At 44.8% G+C, this 22,458-nt stretch overlaps 1 protein-coding gene across 3 annotated transcripts in view; it reads right to left on the bottom strand.

The window, feature by feature from the left end:
• The window catches only part of LOC137371553 (glypican-6-like), a 1,268,051-nt gene that overhangs the window by 88,755 nt on the left and 1,156,838 nt on the right, over positions 1 to 22,458 (bottom strand). For all 3 annotated transcript variants that reach the window (XM_068034367.1, XM_068034368.1, XM_068034369.1), the window contains one exon: positions 19,927 to 20,070. In XM_068034367.1, the coding sequence (XP_067890468.1) occupies positions 19,927 to 20,070 (144 nt within the window). The remainder of the gene's footprint in view (positions 1 to 19,926; positions 20,071 to 22,458) is intronic.

The following is a 22,458-nucleotide window of genomic DNA, read 5'->3' as shown; positions in this document are numbered from 1 at the left end:
CGCGCTCAGCCAGCATCTGGAGCCTGTTTAAAGCGACTCGCTGGGGGCTTTCTTGTAGTTCAGCAGTGCAATGCGCTTAGCGGCTATGACAGGTTCCAGCTCTTCAAAGTGAGATTGAAACCAGTCTGCATTCTGCTTCACACGTTTGCCATAGGTGGTCATTGCTGAGTCATAGATGGCGTCTCTGATGTGGGCCCACTTGGTCCCTGCATCCCTGTGGGAGTGTTTTGAAGGGCTTTTTAAAGTGAATTTAGAAATTTATGTAACAGCTGTGGATGAGAAATTCTGTTCGTGTTGATGCGCAGGTGGCCCTTCTGCTTGGAGTGATGCAGCTTCTTTGGTTTGAGTCGAACCTTGCTGCACACCAGGGAGTGGTCAGTGTCGCAGTCCGCACTGTGGAAGCTGCGTGTGATTTGAACGCTGATTAAAGAGGCTCGCCTTGTGACGATGAGGTCCAGCTGGTGCCAACGATGTGATCTTGGGTGCCTCCAAGAAACTTGGTGACAGGGTTTAGTGTGAAAGAACGAGTTGGTGATGCAGAGGTTATGATAGGTACACAACTCCAGCAGTCTCTGCCCATTCTCATTCATCCTTCCAATGCCATAGCGCCCAAGGTAGGAGGGCCATGAGTCATGGTCGGCTCCAACCCTGGCATTAAAGTCCCCCAGCAGGAACAGATGTTCGGTATTGGGGATGCTACTAATGATATTATGGAGTTCCTCGTAGAACTGGTCTTTAGCTTCAGGTGGGGAGCAGAGTGTTGGAGCATAGATGCTGAGTAGGTGTACTGGACCAGAGGTGGTGAGCAGTCGGATGGACAGTATGCGTTCCGAGCCATTTGAAGGTGGCTCTATCATGCTGAGCAAATAGTTTCTGATGGCGGAGCCGACTCCATGCTGTCTTGGTTCTTCAGGATTCCTACCCTGCCAGAAGAAGGTGTAGTCTTGCTCTCTTAGAGATCCGCTCGCAGGGAGGCGTGTCTCCTGAAGTGCTACAATGTCCACATTGAGTCTACTGAGCTCGTTGTTGATGATGGAGGTCTTCCGAGAATCGTCGATTTGTGTAAGGTCTTCTGACAGGCTAGGACACATAACTCTGATGTTCCAGCTTGCAAAACGAAGGGCTGGTACCTTCTTTCCTTTTTTGGTCGTGCTGATTGCTGCGGTTTTACAGTCCATTTGTCGGGCAATGACCCTGAGCTCCAAGCACCCATTAAAGCAGGTGGACTGTGACGGGACAGAACCTTGCTGACCGGGGGCTGCCCGGTTTGAGGCGGGTGGTAGCTGTCCAGTGAGATGCGATGACCTCTCCCACCGACAAAGGCAACCCGTGGCGCCCAATCTCTACGCTCATTGAGCTGGACTTATAACCCATAACTGCTGCCTTCCGTGTTGTTTTGGTTGCTGTGAGGTGACTATGGAGTGACCTCTCCATGGTGCATGCCTGGGCGGATGTATGGAGGTTGTGAGTTGCCCAAGCGTCAAAACCCCCCTCTCGGCCTTCCTGGTGGGGTCCAGAGGAGTGCAGAGCATGATGTTTGGCACCGGTATGGCTGCAGGAACTGCCGGAAACATGCCAAAGGTGACACAGACCGCCTACGGGGTTCCGCTCTGGATTTTCTGTTAGCGTTTACTCCCTTAGCCTTGGTCTCTCCCGAGACGCCCACAAGGCAGTGGGGTTGTTAGGGCCCCTGCTCAGGTGTAGGTGGATGCCGGTGGGAGGGAGTGGGGAGAAGGGGGTGCGGGAGGGGAGGGGGTGCGAGGGGGAGGGGTACAGTGGGAAGGGGTGGAGGGAAGGGGGTGCGAGGGGGAGCTGGGAAGGGGGCTGCTAGGGAAGGGGGTGCAAGGGGAAGATGGTGCAAGGGGGAGCTGGGAAGGGGGTGAGAGGGGGGGGAGCTGGGAGGGGGGAGTGGGGGGGTAGGGCGGAGGGGGTGGGGGAAGGGGGTGCAGGTAATAAAACATTTCATCAGCTCTTGTTTGCGCTGAAATGCTGCAGTAACCAGAGTCAAGGCTACAAACTGGATTTAGGCAGGTTTAGTAAAAGTTTTTAAAAGTAAGAAGTTGAGGAGCCGCCTAAACCATGGGGTCACCTCTGGGTGCCGGAAAACGGATTTTGGATCTTGGGGTCGTCCTTCGCTGCTCTGGTGGATGGGCTCCCCGAGCACAGCCATGTGGTCTTCCTGTCCTTCGCCTATACCGATGCCGGATTTCAGATGAAAGAGCAAGGTCGCTGCTCCCGAGCTGGCGGGAAACTCAGTTGCCCATCCAGAGTGTCGAGCGTGAAGGGCGGCGCGGCAATGCTGGGCTCTGGGTTTTTGGAGGTGCAGAGGGAAAATGTTGATGGTTTCTGCTTCTCTTGAATCCAAGTGTTTCCACTTTTGATCCTGATCTGCTGGTCGTTGCCATCCTGCAGGTTGAACGTGTATTACCAAATCTGCATGGATACAAATATTAATTTCTGTGTGGGCTGCAGGGGTGCACATGGTTCAGTCCCGATAGAAATGGACTGTTTAGCCACTTAAATAGAACTTCATAAACAACACAACTGAGATTCTTCACTTGCTAGTAGAATGCTATGAATGTTGCTTATGTAAATGATAGCACAAGTGCAGCTGGCAACTAAAGCAAGCATGGGTCTCAACAAGACTGGCTAACTCAGACTAACTCAGTATAAATGACCTGTACACTACAAGGAACAGAACTAAAGCCAGTGGTGAAAGAAAAAGTTCTGGGCTTTCAGTGCATCACCTTTTAAAGGTTCATGACTAATGCTGTCGATGTACAGCTAAAGAAAACAGAGTTCCATGATGTATTCACAGCACAATTCACAATAAAATGAAGCATGCCATTTTGTCTTTGTGTAGTTGTGGAATACTGTGTCCAGTTTTGGTGTCCTCACATGGTGGGGGATATAGGAGCTCATAAAGGGTGCAGAGGAAGGTCACAAGATTAATTCTCACTTTGAAACACCTTAGTAACCTAGGTAGGGTCATCAAGCTGGGTAACAACCGTTTCGAAATGCGTAAACTCAGGAGATTTGAGGGGAGGTTTAAAAAATAATAACTATCAATGTGGATAAACAATTTCAGTTAGGGTGGACCAGGGGTCATATTTACAAGTTATTTGAGGGCAGAACTAGGTTGGATATGAGGTGATTCCTCTTCTCCCAGAGAAGAGTGGGCCTTTGAAACAGATTGTCGGCTGTCGTGGTGAATGTTGATTCTCTGCATTCATTCAAAAGACCTGTTTCTGGCTGGGGCACAGATCACTTCATACAAGAAATAGGTATCCTGGGCTAGTTTCGATTCCAGATTTTTACCCTAATTGGCTCAGGTTTTCACCTCTCTGGATGGTGTTTCTATTGTGATGCACTTGGCAACACAATTATGTGGAACAGGCTAGCTGGGATAGTTTCCACTATTTTCATATGTTCATAAGTTCCAATTCCATTTTCATGCCCTGTTTCTGTATCCATTTATATTCTTTCCTTTCAAATACTTTGCCAACTCCATTTGAAATGGTGTTACAATCTTTGCCTCAATAGTCATTTGAGGTAGAGAATTCCATGATCTCTGTTGTGAAAAAATTACTTTAATTCCCTCCTTTGTTCCCGTAGTGATAATTCTGAGTCTATATCTCTTTGTTACAGATTTGCCAACCATTGGAACAATCTTTCAATATTATCCCTCATGCCTTCTTTGAGCTCATCTTGTCCATGAGACCCACCGCCTGCTCCCTCGATCGCTTCCCACTGAACTGCTGATCACCCAAGTTCCCCTCCTAGTTAGTTAAGATTGCTAACGATTCTCTCTCTTCAGGTGTTGCCTCTCTCTCCTTTAGATCTGTCGTCATCGCCCGACTGCTCAAAAAAACTAAACCTTGACCCCATTGTCCTTGCAAATTACCATCCCATTTTCAACCTCCCTTTCCTCTCCAAAGTTCTCAAATGAGTTGTCGCCCCCCCAAATCTCTTCCCATCTTTCCCAGAACTCCATGTTCAAATCCCTCCAATCAGGTTTCTGCCCCTGCCACAGTACTGAAATAGCTCTTACCCAAATCACAAATGACATCCTCCATGACGGTGAAAAAAGGTAAACTTTCCCTCCTCATCCTTCTCATCCTGTCTGCAGCCTTTGACACGGTTTACCACACCATCCTCCACCAACACCTCTCCACTGTCATCCAGCTGGGTGGGACTGCTCTCACCTGGTTCCATTCTTAACTATCTAATCATAGCTAAAGGATCCCTTGCAATGGTTTCACTTGCTGCACCCGCACCATTACCTCTGGTGTCCCCCAGGGATTTATCCTTGGTCCCCTCCTATTTCTCATCGACATGTTGCCCCTCAGCATCATCATCCAAAAGCTCAGCATTAGTTTTCACATATACACTGACGCTATCCAACTCTATCTCACCACTACGTCTTTCAACTCCTCCACTGCTTAAGCAACCTCCAGTACTGGCTGAGCAAAAACTTCCTCCCATTAAATATAGTGAAGACTGAAGCCATCATTTTTAGTCCCTGTTCTAAACTCTATTCCTTAGCTACCAATTCCAGCCCTTTGCTGGCAACAGTCTGAGACTAAGCCAGTCTGTACGCAACCTTGGTGTCACATATGACCCCAAGTTGAGTTTCTGACCAAATATCTGCACCGTTATTGCCTAACTTTGTCCCTGTCTCAGCTCATCTGCTGCTGAAACCTTCATTTGTGCATTAGTTACCTCTCGACTTGACTATTCCAATGCACGACTGGCTGGTCTCCCATATTCTACCCTCTGAAAACTTGAGCCTTCCAAAATTCTGCTGCCCATGAATTAACTCGCACCAAGTCCCATTCACCTATCACACATATGCTTGTTGACCTACACTGGCTCCCCGTTAAACAACATCTTAATTTTAAAATTCTCATCCTTGTTTTCAAATCCCTCCTTGGCCGCATCCCTCCCTAACTCTGAAATCTCCGCCAGCTCCACAACCCTCTGAGATAACTGTGCTCCTCTAATTCTGGCCTCTTGAGCATTCCCAATTTTAATCGCTCCACCATTGATGGCCATGCCTAGGCCCTAGGCTTCGGAATTCTCTCCCTACAAATCTCTACCTCTACCTTGCTTTCCTCCTTTAAAACACTCCTTAAAACCTTTCTCTTTGATCAAGCTTTTATTCATCTGAGTAATATGTGGCTCGGTGTCCTATTTTGTTTTATAATGCTCCTGTGAAGCAGCTTGAGACGTTTTATTACATTAAAGGCATTATATAAATATAAGTTGTTGTTATTTACCCCCTCAAAAATTTTCAGAAGTTTGAGCACCTCTATTAGATTCCCTGTAATCCTTTCTGTTCCAGTGCAAACAGCAACAATTTTTAAGCCTTTCTTCATAACTATAACCTCTTGTATTCTTGTGAATATTCACTGTAGCTTTTACATGACTTGAATATTTTTCCCCTTCTATGTGTCTGGTACTGCATGCAATACATTTACTGTGACCTGACCAATGCCTTGTACAAATGTGATATCATTTCTTTGCCATAAGTAAAATCCTGAATAAAATTAGCATTTTATAGCCATCTCCAATTACAAAGTTTTTCCAGCATAGAAACAGACCATTCGGCCCCAGGTTGCTATTTGCCAGGAAGATCTCTGTTTTTTCCACTCTGTTATGAAATCTCACTGCTTACAGTATATTTACTTTCACTGCGCTTCCGAGAGCGTACTACTTCATCTGACTATGCTTTGAAACCAGGGAACCAGCAGTTGCCAATCACATGGCCCTTCAAGCCTGCCTGTTATTCAATAAGGTCGTGGCTGATCTTCTATCTCAGCTACACCTTCCCAAACTATTCCCATATCCTTTGATTCACTGAGTATCCAAAAGTCGATCAATCTTTGACTTGAATACACGCAACAAATGAGCATCAACAGCTCTCTGGGGCAGAGAATTCCAAACATTGACAATCCTTTAAGTGAAGAAATTTCTCCTCATCTCAGTCCTAAATGGCTCACCCTTTATTCCAAGGATGTGACCTCTAGTTCTAGACTCCCCAGCCAGTGAACACATCCTCCCAGCATCTACCCTGTCAAGTCCCTTAAGAATTTTACATGTTTCAATGAGATCAGCTCTCATTCTTCTAACTTATAGGGAATATGGGCCTAATCTTTTCAATCTCTCCTCACAGGACAACCCCCTCAACCCAGGAATCAGTCTAGTGAACCTTGGTTTCACTCCCTCTATGGCAAGCACATCCTTTGTTAGGTAAGGAGAACAACTCTATATACATGTGTGGTCTCAACAAGACCTTACAGAATTGTAGTAGGACTTCTTTATTCTTACACTTCAATCCCTTGGTAATAAAGGCTATCATTTGCTTTCCTAACTATTTGTTGTACCTGCATGTTAAGTTTCCGTGATTCATGTATAAGGACTCCCAGGTTCCTCTGAATACCAACATTTCCCAGTCTCACATTATTGTAAAAAAATCTAGTAGTTCAATTTTTCCAACCAAAGTGGATACCTTCATATTTCTTCACATTATATTCCATCTGACATGTTTTTGCTCACTCACTTAACCACCCTCCTTGTGTCCTCCTCACAGTTTACTTTCCCACCTAACTTTGTATTGTCAGCAAACTTGGATTCTTTACACTTGGTCCCCTCCTCCAAGTCATTGATATAGATTGTAAATAGCTGAGGCCCAAGCTCTGATCCTTGTGCTACCCCACGAGTTACAGAATGCCAACCCGAAAGTGACACATTTATTCCTACTCTTGTTTTCTGTCAGTTAACCAATTCTAAATCTATGCTAATATATTAGCCCCAATCCCATGAGCCTGATTCTGTGTAATAATCTCTCGTGCAGTCCCTTATCGAATGCCTTTTGAAAATCCAAAAACACTACATCCACTGGTTCCCCCTCATCCACTCATCTAGTTACAAACTCAAAAAACTCAACAGATTTGTCAAAAACAGTTTCCCTTTCATATATTTGTGTTGACTCTGCCCAATCATATTATGATTTTCTGAGTGCCCTCTTATCAGGTCCCTACAGATTCGAGCATTTTCGTTACTCCTGATGTTAGGCTAACTGGCTTATAGTTCACTGGTTCCCTCCCTCTTTTCTTATATAGCAGGGTTACATTTGCTATCTTCCAATCCACAGGGACTGTTCAGTCATTGGGAAAATGCTGGAATCTATTATTACGAAGTCTTAACAATGTACTTAGAAAATCATAGAATGATCAGACAGAGTCAACATGATTTTACGAAAGGGAAATTGTGTTTGAAAATTTATTAGAGTTTTTTAAGGATGTAACTAGTAGGGTACATAAAAGGGAACCAGCAGATGTAGTATACTTGGATTTCCAAAAGGATTTGATTAGGTGCCACAATGTTAAGATAGGACTCATGGAGTTGGGGACAATATACTAACGTGGATGGAGGATTATTAATGGATAGGAAGCAGACAGTAGGGATAAATGGAGGTTTTCAAGCTGGCAGGCTGTTACTAGTGGAGTGCTGCAAGGATCAGTGCTGGTGGGACCTCAGCTATTTACAATCTATGTTAATGACTCAGACAAAGAGACCAAGAGTAATTTATCCAAGTTTGCTGATGATATCAAGCTAAATGTGAATGTAAGCTGTGAGGAGGACACGAAGAGGCTGCAAAGCGATATAGACAGGTTAAGTGAGTGGGCAACATGATGGCAGATGGAGTATAATGTGAAGAAGTATGAGGTCATTCACTTTGGTAGTAAGAATAGAAAAACAAAATATTTTTTAAAAGGTGTGAAACTTTTAAATGTTGATGTCCAGAGAGACTTGGGTGTATTCATACAAGGAACCAAAGAAAGCTAGCATGAAGGTACAGCAAGGAATTAGGAGGGCAAATGGCATGTTCACCTTTATTGCTAGGGGATTGGAGTACCAGAACAAGGATGTCTTGTTACAGTTGTATAGGGCTTTGGTGAGACGACACCTGGCGTACTGTGTACAGTTTTAGTCTCTATATTAAAGAAAGGATATGCTTGCATTGCAGGCAGTACAGCAAATCTAGAACACGGGGGCACAGTCTCAGGAGAAGGTGTTGACCATTTAGGACCGAGATGAGGAGAAATTTCTTCACTCACATAGTTGTTAATCTTTGGAATTGTCTACCCCAAAGGGTTGTGGATGCTCCATCATGAGTATATTCAAGCCTGAGAGAGACAGATTTTTGGTCTCCTGGGGAATCAAGGGATATGGTGAGTGTGAAGGATTTGAGACAGAAGATCAGCCATGATTGTACTCAATGGCGGAGCAGGCTCGAGAGACAATATGGTCCACTCCTGCTCCAATTTCTTATGTTATGTTCTAAGAGTAACTCAGCAGTCAGAGCAGGGATCTAAACAGTCTGCCTCTACCTCTGCTGAAGCCACAGGGGTTGCACCAAGTAGAAGTGTTAGGAAAAGGAACAGTAAAGATCTGTAGTTGCACGGGTATGCACATGGGTGTGTTATACATTGTTAAATTATTAAGTTTTTGTTGTGTCTTTGAAACAGATAAATATTATTCTTTTACACCACTTTCCCAACTGGCCCTGACTCCGTTGCTGGGTAGCTAATTGCATTTTCAGTTGTTTGATCATAAATGGGAAGAAATGAATTGACAGCAACCAATGAGGGGCTGTGAAAGGGATCTTTGGTTTTTTGCAAGACTGCTTTGTGCTAGTAGCATGGGAGTGGGGGGAGGAGGGGGGGCTGCAAAAGGGGTTTTGGATGTGGCTGTGAGATAGATGCACCTAGTGAACCTGGCAATAATCAGGCCACCCCAGGCATTCTGGGTTGCAATGTGCGCCATTGATGCTGCATCACTTGCATCACCTTCCACCTCCCCGTCTTCCTCCTCCTCACCCTCTTCCTCCGAATTCTCTGAAGAGGCTCTGTGCTCTGCATCTTGTCCTTCCTGCAGTTCAAACCTCGCTTCTGCGCAATATTGCACAGAGCGCAGCACACTGTGACCAATTTTGAAACCCCTGCTGGTGCATCTTGAGGGGTGACTCCAGATCTGTTCAGGCACCTGAACTGCATCTTAAGCAGGCTTGTTCGCCTGGTGGACATATAGTGTTCATTGTATCGTCCCTGAGCCTCATTCCTTGGGTTTTTGAGAGGTGGCATCAGCCACATTTTACGTGGGTATTCCTTGTCTCTGAGCAGCCAGCGGGTAACTCTTCTTCCAGGTGCGGACATTTGGAAGGATGCATTGCACCAGGACACATGCATCATGGCAGCTGTCCAGGAATCTTATGCACACCTGCAAAAAGTTCTTTTTGTGGTTGTACATCAACTGCACACTAATGGAGTGATCTGGAGGTGCCTTAATTGGCATATGTGTGCAGTTGATGATGCCCTGCACCAGTGGGAAGCCAGCCAAGGCCCCAAACATGAGCATCCACTCCTTCTGACTGGCATCATTGCAGGTAAAATTGACATAATTGGCAGCCTCTGGCAGAGCCCTGGAAGGATCCCAAGCAGGTCTTGTTCCAGCTTGCCATAAATGTCTGTTATCATTTCACACAACACCCTGAACCCCCTGAGACTGGTGCTCAGACATGTTGAGGAAGCTTATCCTGTACCTGTAGACCCAGTGTGCTGGGGATGGCCTCCTGCAAGCTGTGCCTCTCTTCTGAACCCCTCTCTCCTGTGGAGCTACAGGCTGTGAGCAGTGGGACATTGCTGGTGCTACAGTTGGTATTTCTGTTGATGCTGAAGTCACTACTGCTGTCACTGGTCATCATCTGACTGCCAATCTAAGGTAGTGTAAGTGGCACCCACGCTGATCTGATAGATCAGAGCTCCATTGTGCAGATCAGATTTCCAAACTTCCAAAGTGTAGATGACACCTCCAAAATGTTGAAAAAATCTCCAAAGTGTGTAAAGTAACCCCTCAGCACAGATACCATGAAGAAACTCTTTCCCAAAGGCAGGTGAGAAAGCAGCAGTAAGTACTGAATACGTACGAGCATATTTCCCTGACATGACTCCAGTCCCTCAATTCCCACTGCGTGCTCGCATTGTTTTCACTCATGAGTTCCAGGAAGCCCGGAAAACCCGTGGCCCCAAAGTTAACGTTGAAAATCAATGTCAATATTGCTCTAATTGAGTGATTAACACACATTAAGTGGCAACCTGCCTCTCCTGAGGGGGATGCTCACACACAGCCTAATGTGCTGCAGTAAAACGCAGAAATCGGAGGGCTGGTTTTAACCCTCCACCCACTTCGAAACACATGTGCTCAAGCATATTAAAATCCAGCCCAGAGTCAGCCTGACAAACAGGAAATAAATATTCAGTGGCATATGAATCACAGAAATTAAATATTTGAAGACATGAACTCTGCAAAACACTCAGAAAAACAGTAAAATAGTTATTTCAAATTAATTACAGAGCAACATTAAAATGGAATACACATTCCTGCAATGAGTCAGCAGCAACTTTAATTACAATAGACTACTTAAACATTATCATAAATATTTGCACTTACAAGTTCCTTAAGAATTATACATGCAGGTGTTTGGATCCCACAAAAATAGACCTGTTTGCTCTCTGCCAATCTCACAACTAAACCCAATAACTGCCCAGTCAGCACCAGAACCAGTCACTCAGATCTATGGTTTTACCTAAATTATACCACAAACCCACTCACAGCTGAAAATAGGTGTAACAACGATTGACAGATAATTGGACTGTCCCTCCATGGCTAGTCCCTTCCCATATCTGGGAACATCTGAAAGCTTTCTTTCCTCCTACTGGACTATAAAATTGGGAACTAATGGCATTATTTGTGCAGAAGGACCACGTGGCATTTGTTCAGTGGTCAGGGGCAGGCGGGTGTGATTGCGAGTCAGGCAGGTAAGGGGATTGAGAAGGTGGGAGTGGAGGAGCCTCAGCAGCTTGTATGGACAAGAGCCGGGGCTGTAGTGTGGATGAGCAGACTGGCCATTAAAGGCCAGGTCAGGTCTGCAAAAAAAAGCCAACCCGAGTCCAACAGAACCACATCCGACCCAAGCCGGACCTGGCTCAAGTCCTTCCATTTTATCCCGCACCCGACCTGACCCAACCCGACCATCAGTTAACCTACCTTCCGTTTTTTACTTTCTTGCTGATCTGCACAAGCTTAAAATAACTGTAATAAAACCAGCTTTCTAGTCCAAAAATTAAATTAACATTGGAGCCACTTACTGTGATAGAGCGCGTCCGACCCGAGCCCGAATGCTGGACCTGGAAGTGCAACCTGTCCGACCCGACCTGAACCCAATTGGGTTCAGGTCGGGTAGCAGGCCTTTACTAACCATGGCACCATGGTACAGGAAGCCATTCAAGTGGGGGGAGCAGAAAGGAAAGTAATGGTAGTAGGCAACAGTAAAATGAGGGGGATTGACACTGTTGTCTACAGCAAAGAGCAAGAGTCCAGAAGGCTGTGTTGCCTGCCCAGTGCCAGGGTTCAGGACATCTGCTCAGGGCTGGAGAGGAACTTACAGTGGGAGGGGAAGGATCCAGTCGTCGTGGTCCATGTAGGTACCAACGACATAGGCAGAACAAGGAAAGAGGTTCTGCATAGTCAGTATGAGGAGCTAGGCACCAAATTAAGAAGCAGAACCTCAAAGGTAATAATCTCTAGTTTATTACCTGAGCTACTTGCAAATTGGAGTAGGGCAAATAAGATAAGAGAAATGAATGCGTGGCTTAGAGACTGGTGTAGTAGAAGTGGGCTCCGATTCGTGGGGCACTGGCACCAGTACTGGGGAAAGTAGGGGTTGTACCATTGAGATGGTCTACACCTGAACTGTGCTGGGACCAGTGTTCTAGTTAGCCACCTAACTAGGGAAGTAGAGAGGATTTTAAACAAAATAGTGGGGGCAAGGGATCAAATTTGGGAAGATGTGGTAAATCAAAGCTTAGAGACAAGGCAAGAGAGAAAGGTATTAATATGGGAAAAGATAAACAGACCGTGACACGAAGGGACAGTGAATACAAATCCAAGAGTAAATCAGCAGACAAGGCTAGACGTTACAAAAATAATAAAAGGACAAAACTAAAGGCTCTTTATCTGAATGCACATAGCATTCGAAACAAAACAGATGAACTGATAACACAAATAGAAATAAATAAGTATGATCTGATAGCCATAACAGAAGTCACTTGTGAGAGTGATGGCTGCAAGATAACATAGATTGGGACCTGAATTTTGAAGGGTACATAACATTTAGGAAGGATAGGAAGCTAGGAAAAGGTGGAAGGGTGGTTCTGTTAATTAATGATGGCATTAGAACAATAGAGAGGGATGACCCAAGTTCTGCAAACCAGGATGTAGAAGCGGTTTGGGTCGAGATGAGAAATGATAAAGGCAAGAAGTCACTTGTGACAAGTGGTGTACTGGACCCCTAACAGTAACCACACGGTAGCATGGGGTATAAAGGAATAAATAATGGGTGCTTGTCAGAAAGGTACTGTGATAATCATGGGGAATTTTAATCTACAGAAGACTGGAAAAATCAGATGGGCAAAGGTAGCCTAGATAAGGAGTTCATAGAATGTTTTTAGGATAGTTTCTTAGAACAGCATGTTCTGGAGCCAACCAGAGAGCAGGCTATACTAGACCTGGTATTGTGCAATGAGATTGGACCTCATAATGAAGGCTCCCCTAGGCAGCAGCATTCATAATATGATTGAATTTTACGTTCAATTTGAGGGAGAGAAGAGTGGGTCTAAGACTAGTATTTTAAACTTAAATAAGGGCAATTATGAGGGCATGAAAACAGAGCTAGCAAAAGTGAACTGGCAAAGGAGGTTAAGAGATAGGTCAATAGAGAAGCAGTGGTAGACATTTAAGGGGATATTTCAGAATACACAGAATAGATAAATTCCAACAAGAAATAAAAATTCCAAGGGGAGGACCCACCATCCGTGGTTAACTAAAATAGTTAAAGATTGTATCAAACTTAAAGAAAAAGCAAATAATTGCACAAAGATGGGTGGCAGGTCAGAAGACTGGACATAATATAAAAAGCAGCAAAGAATGACTAAAAGATTAATAAGGAGGGAAAAATTAGAGTACAAAATAAAGCTGGCGAGAAATATAAAAGCAGATATTAAGGGTTTCTACAGATATTTTAAAAAGAGAAGTTAACAAAGTGAGCTTTGGTCATAAAGAAAGTGAATCTGGGGAATTAATAAGGGAAAATAAGGAGAAGGCAGATGAATTGAACAGGTATTTTGCATCGGTCTTCACCATAGAGGACACAAGTAACATCTCAGAAATAGCTGTAAATCAGGAAATGGAAGGGAGGGAGGCACTCAAGAAAATTGCAATCACCAGGGAAGTGCTACTGGGCAAATTGTTGGAGCTGCAGGCTGACAAGTCCCGGGGACCTGAGGAACTTCATCCTAGGGTCTTAAAAGAAGTGGCTAATGAGATAGTTGATGCGTTGGTTTTAATTTTCCAAAATTCCCTCAATTCGGGGAAGGTTCCATTAGATTGGAAAATAGCCAATGTAACTCCTTTACTCAAAAAGGGAGACAGAAAGCTGGAAACTACAGGCCAATTAACTTAACATCTGTCAAAGGGAAAATGTTAGAAGATATTATTAAAGAAGTTATAAAGTACTTAGAAAAAATCAAGGTAATCAGGCAGAGTCAACATGGTTTTGTGAAAGGGAAATTAAGTTTAACCAATTTATTGGAGTTCTTTGAAGAAGTAACATGTGCTGTGGATAAAGGGGAACCGGTGGATCTACTGTATTTAGATTTCCAGAAGGCACTTGATAAGGTGCCACATCAAAGGTTATTGCGGAAAATAAAAGCTCATGGTGTAGGAGGTAACATTTTGGCATGAATAGAAGATTGGCTAATTAAAAGGAAACAGAGAGTAGGCATAAATGGGTCATTTTTTGGTTGGCAAGATGTAATGAGTGGTGTGCCACAGGGATCAGTGCTGGGACCTTAACTCTTTTACAATTTATATAAATGACTTGGGATGAAGGGACCGAAGGTATGGTTGCTAAATTTGCTGATGATCCAAAGATAGGTAGGAAAGTAAGTTGTGAAGAGGAAATAAGGAGGCTACAAAAGGATATAGATAGGTTAAATGAGTGGGCAAAAATCTGGAAAATGGACTATAATGTGAAAATGTGAAATAGTTCATTTTGGCAGGAAGAATAAAAAACAAGCATATTATCTAAATGGTGAGAAATTGCAGAGCTCTGAGATGCAGAGGGATCGGAGTGTCCTAGTGCATGAATCACAAAAGGTTAGTATACAGGTACAGCAAGTAATTAGAAAAGCTAATAGAATGTTATCAAGTTTTGCGAGGGGAAGTGAATACAAAGGTAGGGAGGTTATGCTTCAGTTATACAGGGCACTGGTGAGACCACATCTGGAGTACTGTGTACATTTATTGGTCTCCTTATAAAAGGAAGGATGTAAATGCGCTGGAAGCAGTTCAGAGAAGGTTTACTAGACTAATACCTAGAATGGGTGGGTTGTCTTATGAGGAAAGGTTGGACAGGCTAGGCTTGTAACCGCTGGAGTTTAGAAGAGTATGAGGCAACTTGATTGAAACATACAAGATTCTGAGGGATCTTGACAAGGTGGATGTGGAAAGGATGTTTCCTCTTGTGGGAGAATCAAGAACTAGGGGTCACAATTTAAAAATAAGGGGTCACCTATTTAAGACAGAGATGAGGAGAATTTTTTTCTCTCAGAGGGTCATGAGTCTTTGGAACTCTCAGCCTCAAAAGGCGGTGGAAGCAGAGTCTTTCAATATTTTTGAGGCAGAAGTAGATAGTTTCTTGATAAGCAAGGGGGCAGAAAGGTTATTGGGGGAGGCGGGAAAGTGGAGATGAGGTGACAATCAGATCAGCCATGATCTTGTTGAATGGAGGAGCAGGCTCGAGGGGCCGAGTTGCCTATTTCCGCTCCTAGTTTGTATGTGCCACTGAAACCGGGTTGGCCCCGACATGCTGGACATTTGCCAGCGAGGAGTGACTGATGGTGGTCACTGCAGTAAGAATATGCAGGGTTACAGAGTGGTGGGAAGTACCATGATTCCTTACATGAGTTCTGAATTTCAACTACATGGCTCTGGGGAAGCAGTGACTATTTCAAAGAGCAAAGAACAAAGAACAGTACAGCACAGGAACAGGCCATTCGGCCCTCCAAGCCTGCGCCGATCTTGATGCCTGTCTAAACTAAAATCTTCTGCACTTCTGGGGACCGTATCCCTCTATTCTCATCCTATTCATGTATTTGTCAAGATGCCTCTTAAACGTCGCTATTACACCTGCTTCCACCACCTCCCCCGGCAGCAAGTTCCAGGCACTCACCACCCTTTGTGTAAAGAACTTGCCTTGCACAACCTCTCTAAACTTTGCCCCTCTCACCTTAAACCTATGTCCCCTAGTAACTGACTCTTCCACCCTGGGAAAAAGCTTCTGACTATCCACTCTGTCTATGCCACTCATAACTTTGTAAACCTCTATCAGGTCACCCCTTCACCTCCGTCGTTCGTGAAAACAATCCGAGTTTATCCAACCTCTCCTCATGGATAATACCCTCCAGACCAGGCAACATCCTGGTAAACCTCTTCTGTACCCTCTCCAAAGCCTCCACATCCTTCTGGTAGTGTGGCATCCAGAATTGTACGCTATATTCCAAGTGTGGCCTAACTAAGGTTCTGTACAGCTGCAGCATGACTTGCCAATTTTTATAATCTACGCCCCGACCGATGAAGGCAAGCATGCCGTATGCCTTCTTGACTACCTTATCCACCTGCGTTGCCACTTTCAATGATCTGTGGACCTGTATGCCCAGATCTCTCTGCCTGTCAATACTCCTAAGGGTTCTGCCCCTTACTGTGTACTTCCCACCTGTATTAGATCTTCCAAAATGCATTACCTCACATTTGTCCGGATTAAACTCCATCTGCCATTTTTGCGCCCAAGTCTCCAACCGATCTATATCTTGCTGTATCCTCTGACAATCCTCATCACTATCCGCAACTCCACCAACCTTTGTGTCGTCTGTAAACTTACTAATCAGACCAGCTACATTTTCCTCCAAATCATTTATATATACTACAAACAGCAAAGGTCCCAGCACTGATTCCTGCGGAACACCACTCATCACAGCCCTCCATTCAGAAAAGCACCCTTCCACTGCTACCCTGTCTTCTATGACCGAGGCAGTTCTGTATCCATCTTGCCAGCTCACCTCTGATCCCATGTGACTTCACCTTTTGTACAAGTCTGCCATGAGGGACCTTGGGACCTTGTCAAAGGCTTTATTGAAGTCCATGTAGACAACATCCACTGCCCTTCCTTCATCAATCATCTTCTTCACCTCCTCAAAAAACCCGATCAAGTTAGTGAGACACGACCTCCGCTTCACAAAACCATGCTGCCTCGCGCGAACAAGTTCATTTGTTTCCAAATGGGAGTAAATCTTGTTCCGAAGAATCCTCTCCAATAATTTCCCTACCACTGACGTAAGGCTCACCGGCCTGTAATTACCTGGATTACCCGACAGAGTGGCATGGATATCCTGGTTCTAATACTTTATGCACTTCCAAGCAGTTGCTTTGGAATATAGAATAACTTATGGACAGTCCTCCCAGTCCTCTTCCCTGCTAACCCGACATGTTGTAGCTTACTTCAGTTGCATCAGTGTTTGCTCAATCTCTTATTTTAGGTCGTATTATATGCCAGCAGTTGTCACTTGTGCTGTTGAGTAAATGAAGGAGCCACATTGGCTGACAATCCTGCCATCCAAAGTTTTCTTAGAAAAGGAGCTTTACACTGACTTTAGATGGTGTCCAAACCTGCAGTAATGAATCAACTTATAACAGAGTAACAGGTTGGGGAGAAATTCCATAGTTCAACGCAGGCATCCATAACGGTTCCCGTCAACACAGGACCTAAAATGGCAGTTTCAACATATCTTGGTGCATCCGATTGGTTAAGGGTGAATGGTAATGTGACTAAATAGTAAAAAAGCAACTTTTCTGCATAATGAATATTATATCATAAAATGCAAGAAAATATGTCCTATTTTTGCCAAGACTTAACATATGAATTATGAATTCTCAAGAGTGCTTATGAGGCAATAACGTCATTCATGCGCTTGGATAAACCATGGTACCAAGCCCAAGCAATTTATAATAAATTACTGAATTCACTAAGGGTATCTGCTGAAGCACTAACAATCAACATGTAATCACTTCAAATTTATCAAAAGATTATCCCCAGTTTATTGTCAGAAAACAATGCAGTTAATGATTTTCTTACCCATTTAATCAAGAATCCTTTTAATGTTTCAAGATCTCACTGGATTTTCCCACAGTAACATCACAAAATAGTCCTCATGAGCCCATAAAATGTGGTATATGGTTCCTGCAGTACAGCTATGAGCTTATTATCAAATTAGATTAGATAATTCTTAAACAAAAGTCAACCGTAGATACCAAGTACCAGGTCGTGCATATCATATCTGGCAACTAAACTGTCACAGTGACTGACTCTTTCAGCTGCCAATTTGATTAATACATTGGTGTTAATATGGGACAGGTTTAATGCATTTACATCACGTTCCTCTCTCTGTTATTTTAACAGTGGTATTAGCTGAATTAAAATGAATGGGTTAATGCCTGTGTTAACGTACTGTGTACAGTATTGGTCTCCTTCTTTAAGGAAGGATGTAAATGCATTGGAAGCAGTTCAGAGAAGGTTTACTAGACTAATACTTGGAATGGGCAGGTTATCTTATGAGGAAAGGTTGGACAGGCTAGGCTTGTATCCGCTGGAGTTTAGAAGAGTAAGAGGCAACTTGATTGAAACATAAAAGATTCTGAGGGATCTTGACAGGGTGGATGTGGAAAGGATGTTTCCCCTTGTGGCGGAATCTAGAACTAGGGATCACTATTCAAAAATAAGGGGTCACCCATTTAAGACAGAAATGAGGAGAAATTTTTTGTGACTCTTTGGCACTCTGTTCCTCAAAAGGCAGTGGAAGCAGAGTCTTTAAATATTTTTCAGGCAGGGGTAGATAGATTCTTATTCATTTAGAGATACAGCACTGAAACAGGCCCTTTGGCCCACCAAGTCTGTGCCAACCAACAACCACCCATTTATACTAATCCTTCATTAATCCCATATTCCCTACCACATCCCCACCATTCTCCTACCTACACTTGGGGCAATTTACAATGGCCAATTTACCTACCAACCTGCAAGTCTTTGGCTGTGGGAGGAAACCAAAGCACCCAGTGGAAATCCACACAGTCACAGGGAGAACTTACAAACTCTGCAAAGGCAGTACCCAGAACTGAACCCGGGTCGCTGGAGCTGTGAGGCTGCGGTGCTAACCACTGCGCCACTGTGCTGCCCCAAGCAAGGGGGTGAATGATTATCAGGGGTAGGTGGGAAGGTTGAGTCGAGGTTACAATCAGATCAGCCATAATCTTACTGAATGGGGCAGCAGGCTTGAGGGACTGAGTGGCCTACTGCTGCTCCTAATTTGCACATTTGTATGTAAAGCCTCTTCATGGTCATCTAGCTGGGTAGGACTGCACTCACCTGGTTCCATTCCTCTCTATCTAATCATAGCCAGAGAATCAGCTGCAATGGCTTTTCTTCCCATCCCCGCATCGTTATCTCTGGAGTCCCCTAAGGATCTATCCTTGACCCCCTCCTATTTCCCATCTACATGCTGCCCCTCAACAACATCATCCGACAATGCAGCACTAGTTTTCACATGTATGCTGACAACCCAGGTCTATCTCACCACCACCTCTCTCGACCCCTCACTGTCATTAAACTATCAGACTGTTTGTCCAACATACAGTATTGGATGAGCAGAAATTTCTTCCAATTCAATTTTGGGAAGACCGAAACCATTGTCTTTGGTCCTGCGACAAACTCCGTTCCCTAGCCACTGACTGCATCCCTCTCCCTGTCAACTATCTGAGACTAAACCAGACTCTTCGCAACTTTGGTGTCATATTTGACCCCAAGATGAGCATCTGATCAAATATCTGCACCATCACTAAGACTGCATATTTCTACCAGTGTAACATCGCCCAACTCCTCCCATGCCTCAGCTCATCCGCTGCTGAAACCCTCATCCATGTCTCTGTTACCAAGGGAAGGAGTTTGTGTGGGGCCCGTGCCATTTTCTTTGTGGCTGAAACACATTTACTTTAATTTAATGAAATGCCAGCACAAAACATGCTCCTTATAGGTTGACTGATTTTTAAGCACCTGCAGCACCTTAAATTGGATGGATGGAAACATCAGGAGTGAATGGAAGTGCCAGTTTTGAGGGGAAATCTTTAATTTTCAAAATCCACAAGTGACTGTCATAAAAAATATGTGCCAAAACTGCATCCAGTTTTCCTTGACTGTAGCTGAGGATCCCTTTAATTGATTCTCAAACTGGCCACTTTCTGACTTCTACCAACAGGAGAACAGTTGGGAAGAAGCAAAAGTTAGCAATAATCTGGGATGCAGAGATGAAAATGACGACATCACTTGCCCTTGACTGTTGCATCTTCACAAGACTTTTGCCATTTTCCAGTAGGAGCTCCAGCCAACTCGATTGTGTTCCAACTGGGAATTGGAACAAGCACAAGCCAAGCAGTAACTCAGCACTTCAACCAGCCATGCTATTTTGGTTCTACTACCACAACTTTATAGTTTCAAAAAGAATGGCAGCGGCATGAAAATTACCCCTTATATTTTGTCAATTTTGATAATTTATTTTTTACATCTTTAAAAATTGGATTAATTTCACAGGTCTGTTGGTAAGTACATTTTGGGAGAGATATATTAATAATATGCTCGATTCACCTGATGCAGACATATACAGACAAAGCAGTCAGTACAGGCCTCTGAATACTCACCAGTCTGTCCAAGCTCGTGCCAGCTGCTGTCGTTGGACGCTCCTCAGGGCTGTAGGGCCTGAACCTTCGGTTAAAATTATCTGAAATGGAGCGTGTCAAACGCCCAGCTTGCATTGGCTTAGGCTGGCCACATCCTTGAAAAACCTGCAATAAGTAAACAAATAGAATTGTTTCAAATTGCTGATCTGAGTTCACCCAACTACTGTTTCTGAAGCAAAATCTCAGGTAATCTGGTCAATGAGTCAGATTCAGTGACCAGCTTCATTTTTCATTAAGAATTCACAAAAAATAAATGATTTGACGTGTGCTCATTGTTGGAGTACACAGAAATAGATCTTGTCATAAGTTCCAGCAAGTCTTCAGATAAAATGCTGACTTTCGATTCTGGATTGAAAGCTCAAAATTTGAATTCTCTGAAGTTCCATGAGCAGCATCCTTAGAAACTTTAGATTCTAAAAGTGAGTGATGAGCTGGGCATTTTTACCAACTACAGGACTGACAGGTGACTGACCATCACTGCAGGACCACTAGATACTTGGCTTTACATCCACAACTAAGCTGTCAGCAAAAGTATAAAGACAGTCATTTCCCAGCTGTTTGCTGGTGTCACTACTATTTCCTTTTTTAAGAAAAAACAATCCATCTAAAATAGATGCAATGTGCAACTGAACTGATTAGGCTATTTAAGGAAGTTTTGAATAGATATATTTAAAATAGATGAAAACTGTCGGCGAACATTGGTCGTCTCAATTTCTCTGCCCCCCTCACTCACTCTAACCTGTCCCCCTCTGAACTTGAGGCACTCCGTTCTCTCAGGTCTAACCCCGACATGGTCATCAAACCTGCAGACAAGGGTGGTGCCTTGTAGAAGCTCAACGCCAACTCACAGACACCTCTTCCTACCTCCCTCTGGACCATGACCCCACCACCGAACATCAAGCCACCGTCCAAAGGACTGTCACTGACCTCATCTCCTCTGGAGATCTTCCCTCTACGGCTTCCAACCTCATAGTCCCACAACCCCGGACAGCCCGCTTCTACCTCCTTCCCAAAATCCACAAACAGGACTGTCCCGGCAGACCCATTGTGTCAGCCTGCTCCTGCCCAACTGAACTTATTTCTTCCTATCTAGACTCTATCTTTTCTCCGCTGGTCCAGTCTCTTCCCACCTACATCCGTGACTCTTCTGACGCCCTACGTCATTTTGACAATTTCCAGTTTCCTGGTCCCAACCGCCTCCTCTTCACTATGGACGTCCAATCGCTCTACACCTCCATCCCCCACCAGGATGGTTTGAGGGCTCACCGCTTCTTCCTGGAACAGAGGCCCAACCAGTCCCCATCCACCACCACCCTCCTCCGCCTGGCTGAACTTGTTCTCACATTGAACAACTTCTCCTTCAACTCCACGCACTTCCTTCAAGTAAAAGGTGTTGCTATGGGTACCCGCATGGGTCCTAGTTATGCCTGTCTTTTTGTGGGATATGTCGAGCATTCTTAGTTCCAGTCCTACTCAGGCCCCCTCCCCCAACTCTTTTTCCGGTACATTGATGACTGTATTGGTGCCGTTTCCTGCTCCCGCCCCGAACTAGAAAACTTTATCAACTTTGCTTCCAATTTCCACCCTTCTCTCACCTTTACATGGTCCATCTCTGACACTTCCCTTCCCTTCCTCGACTTCTCTGTCTCCATCTCTGGGGATAGGTTGTCTACCAATATCCATTATAAGCCCACCGACTCCCACAGCTATCTCGACTACACTTCTTCACACCCTACCTCCTGTAAGGACTCCATTCCATTCTCCCAGTTTCTCTGTCTGCGACGCATCTGCTCTGATGATGCTACCTTCCATGACGGTGCTTCTGATATGACCTCCTTTTTCCTCAACCGAGGATTTCCCCCCACTGTGGTTGACAGGGCCCTCAACCGTGTCCGAACCCATTCCCCGCACCTCTACCCTCACCCCTTCCCCTCCCTCCCAGAACCATGACAGGGTTCACCTTGTCCTCACTTTTCATCCCACCAGCCTCCATATCCAAAGGATCATCCTCCGCCATTTTCGCCACCTCCAGCGTGATGCCACTACCAGTCGCATCTTCCCCTCCCTTCCCCTGTCAGCATTCCGAAGGGATCGTTCCCTCCGCGACACCCTGGTCCACTCCTCCATTACCCCCACCACCTCGTCCCCGTCCCAGGGCACCTTCCCCTGCAATCACAGGAGGTGTAATACCTGCCCATTTACCTCCTCTCTCCTCACTATCCCAGGCCCCAAACACTCCTTTCAGGTGAAGCAGCGATTTACTTGTACTTCTTTCAATGTAGTATACTGTATTCGCTGCTCACAGTGTGGTCTCCTCTACATTGGGGAGACCAAGCGCAGACTGGGTGACCGCTTTGCGGAACATCTCCGCTCAGTCCGCAAGCAGGACCCTGAGCTTCTGGTTGCTTGCCATTTCAACACTCCCCCCTGCTCTCATGCTCACATCTCTGTCCTGGGATTGCTGCAGTGTTCCAGTGAACATCAACGCAAGCT

Source organism: Heterodontus francisci, chromosome 6 (assembly GCF_036365525.1).
Source record: "Heterodontus francisci isolate sHetFra1 chromosome 6, sHetFra1.hap1, whole genome shotgun sequence".
Lineage (NCBI taxonomy): Eukaryota > Metazoa > Chordata > Chondrichthyes > Heterodontiformes > Heterodontidae > Heterodontus > Heterodontus francisci.
This window is presented reverse-complemented; position numbering and strand designations above follow the sequence as displayed.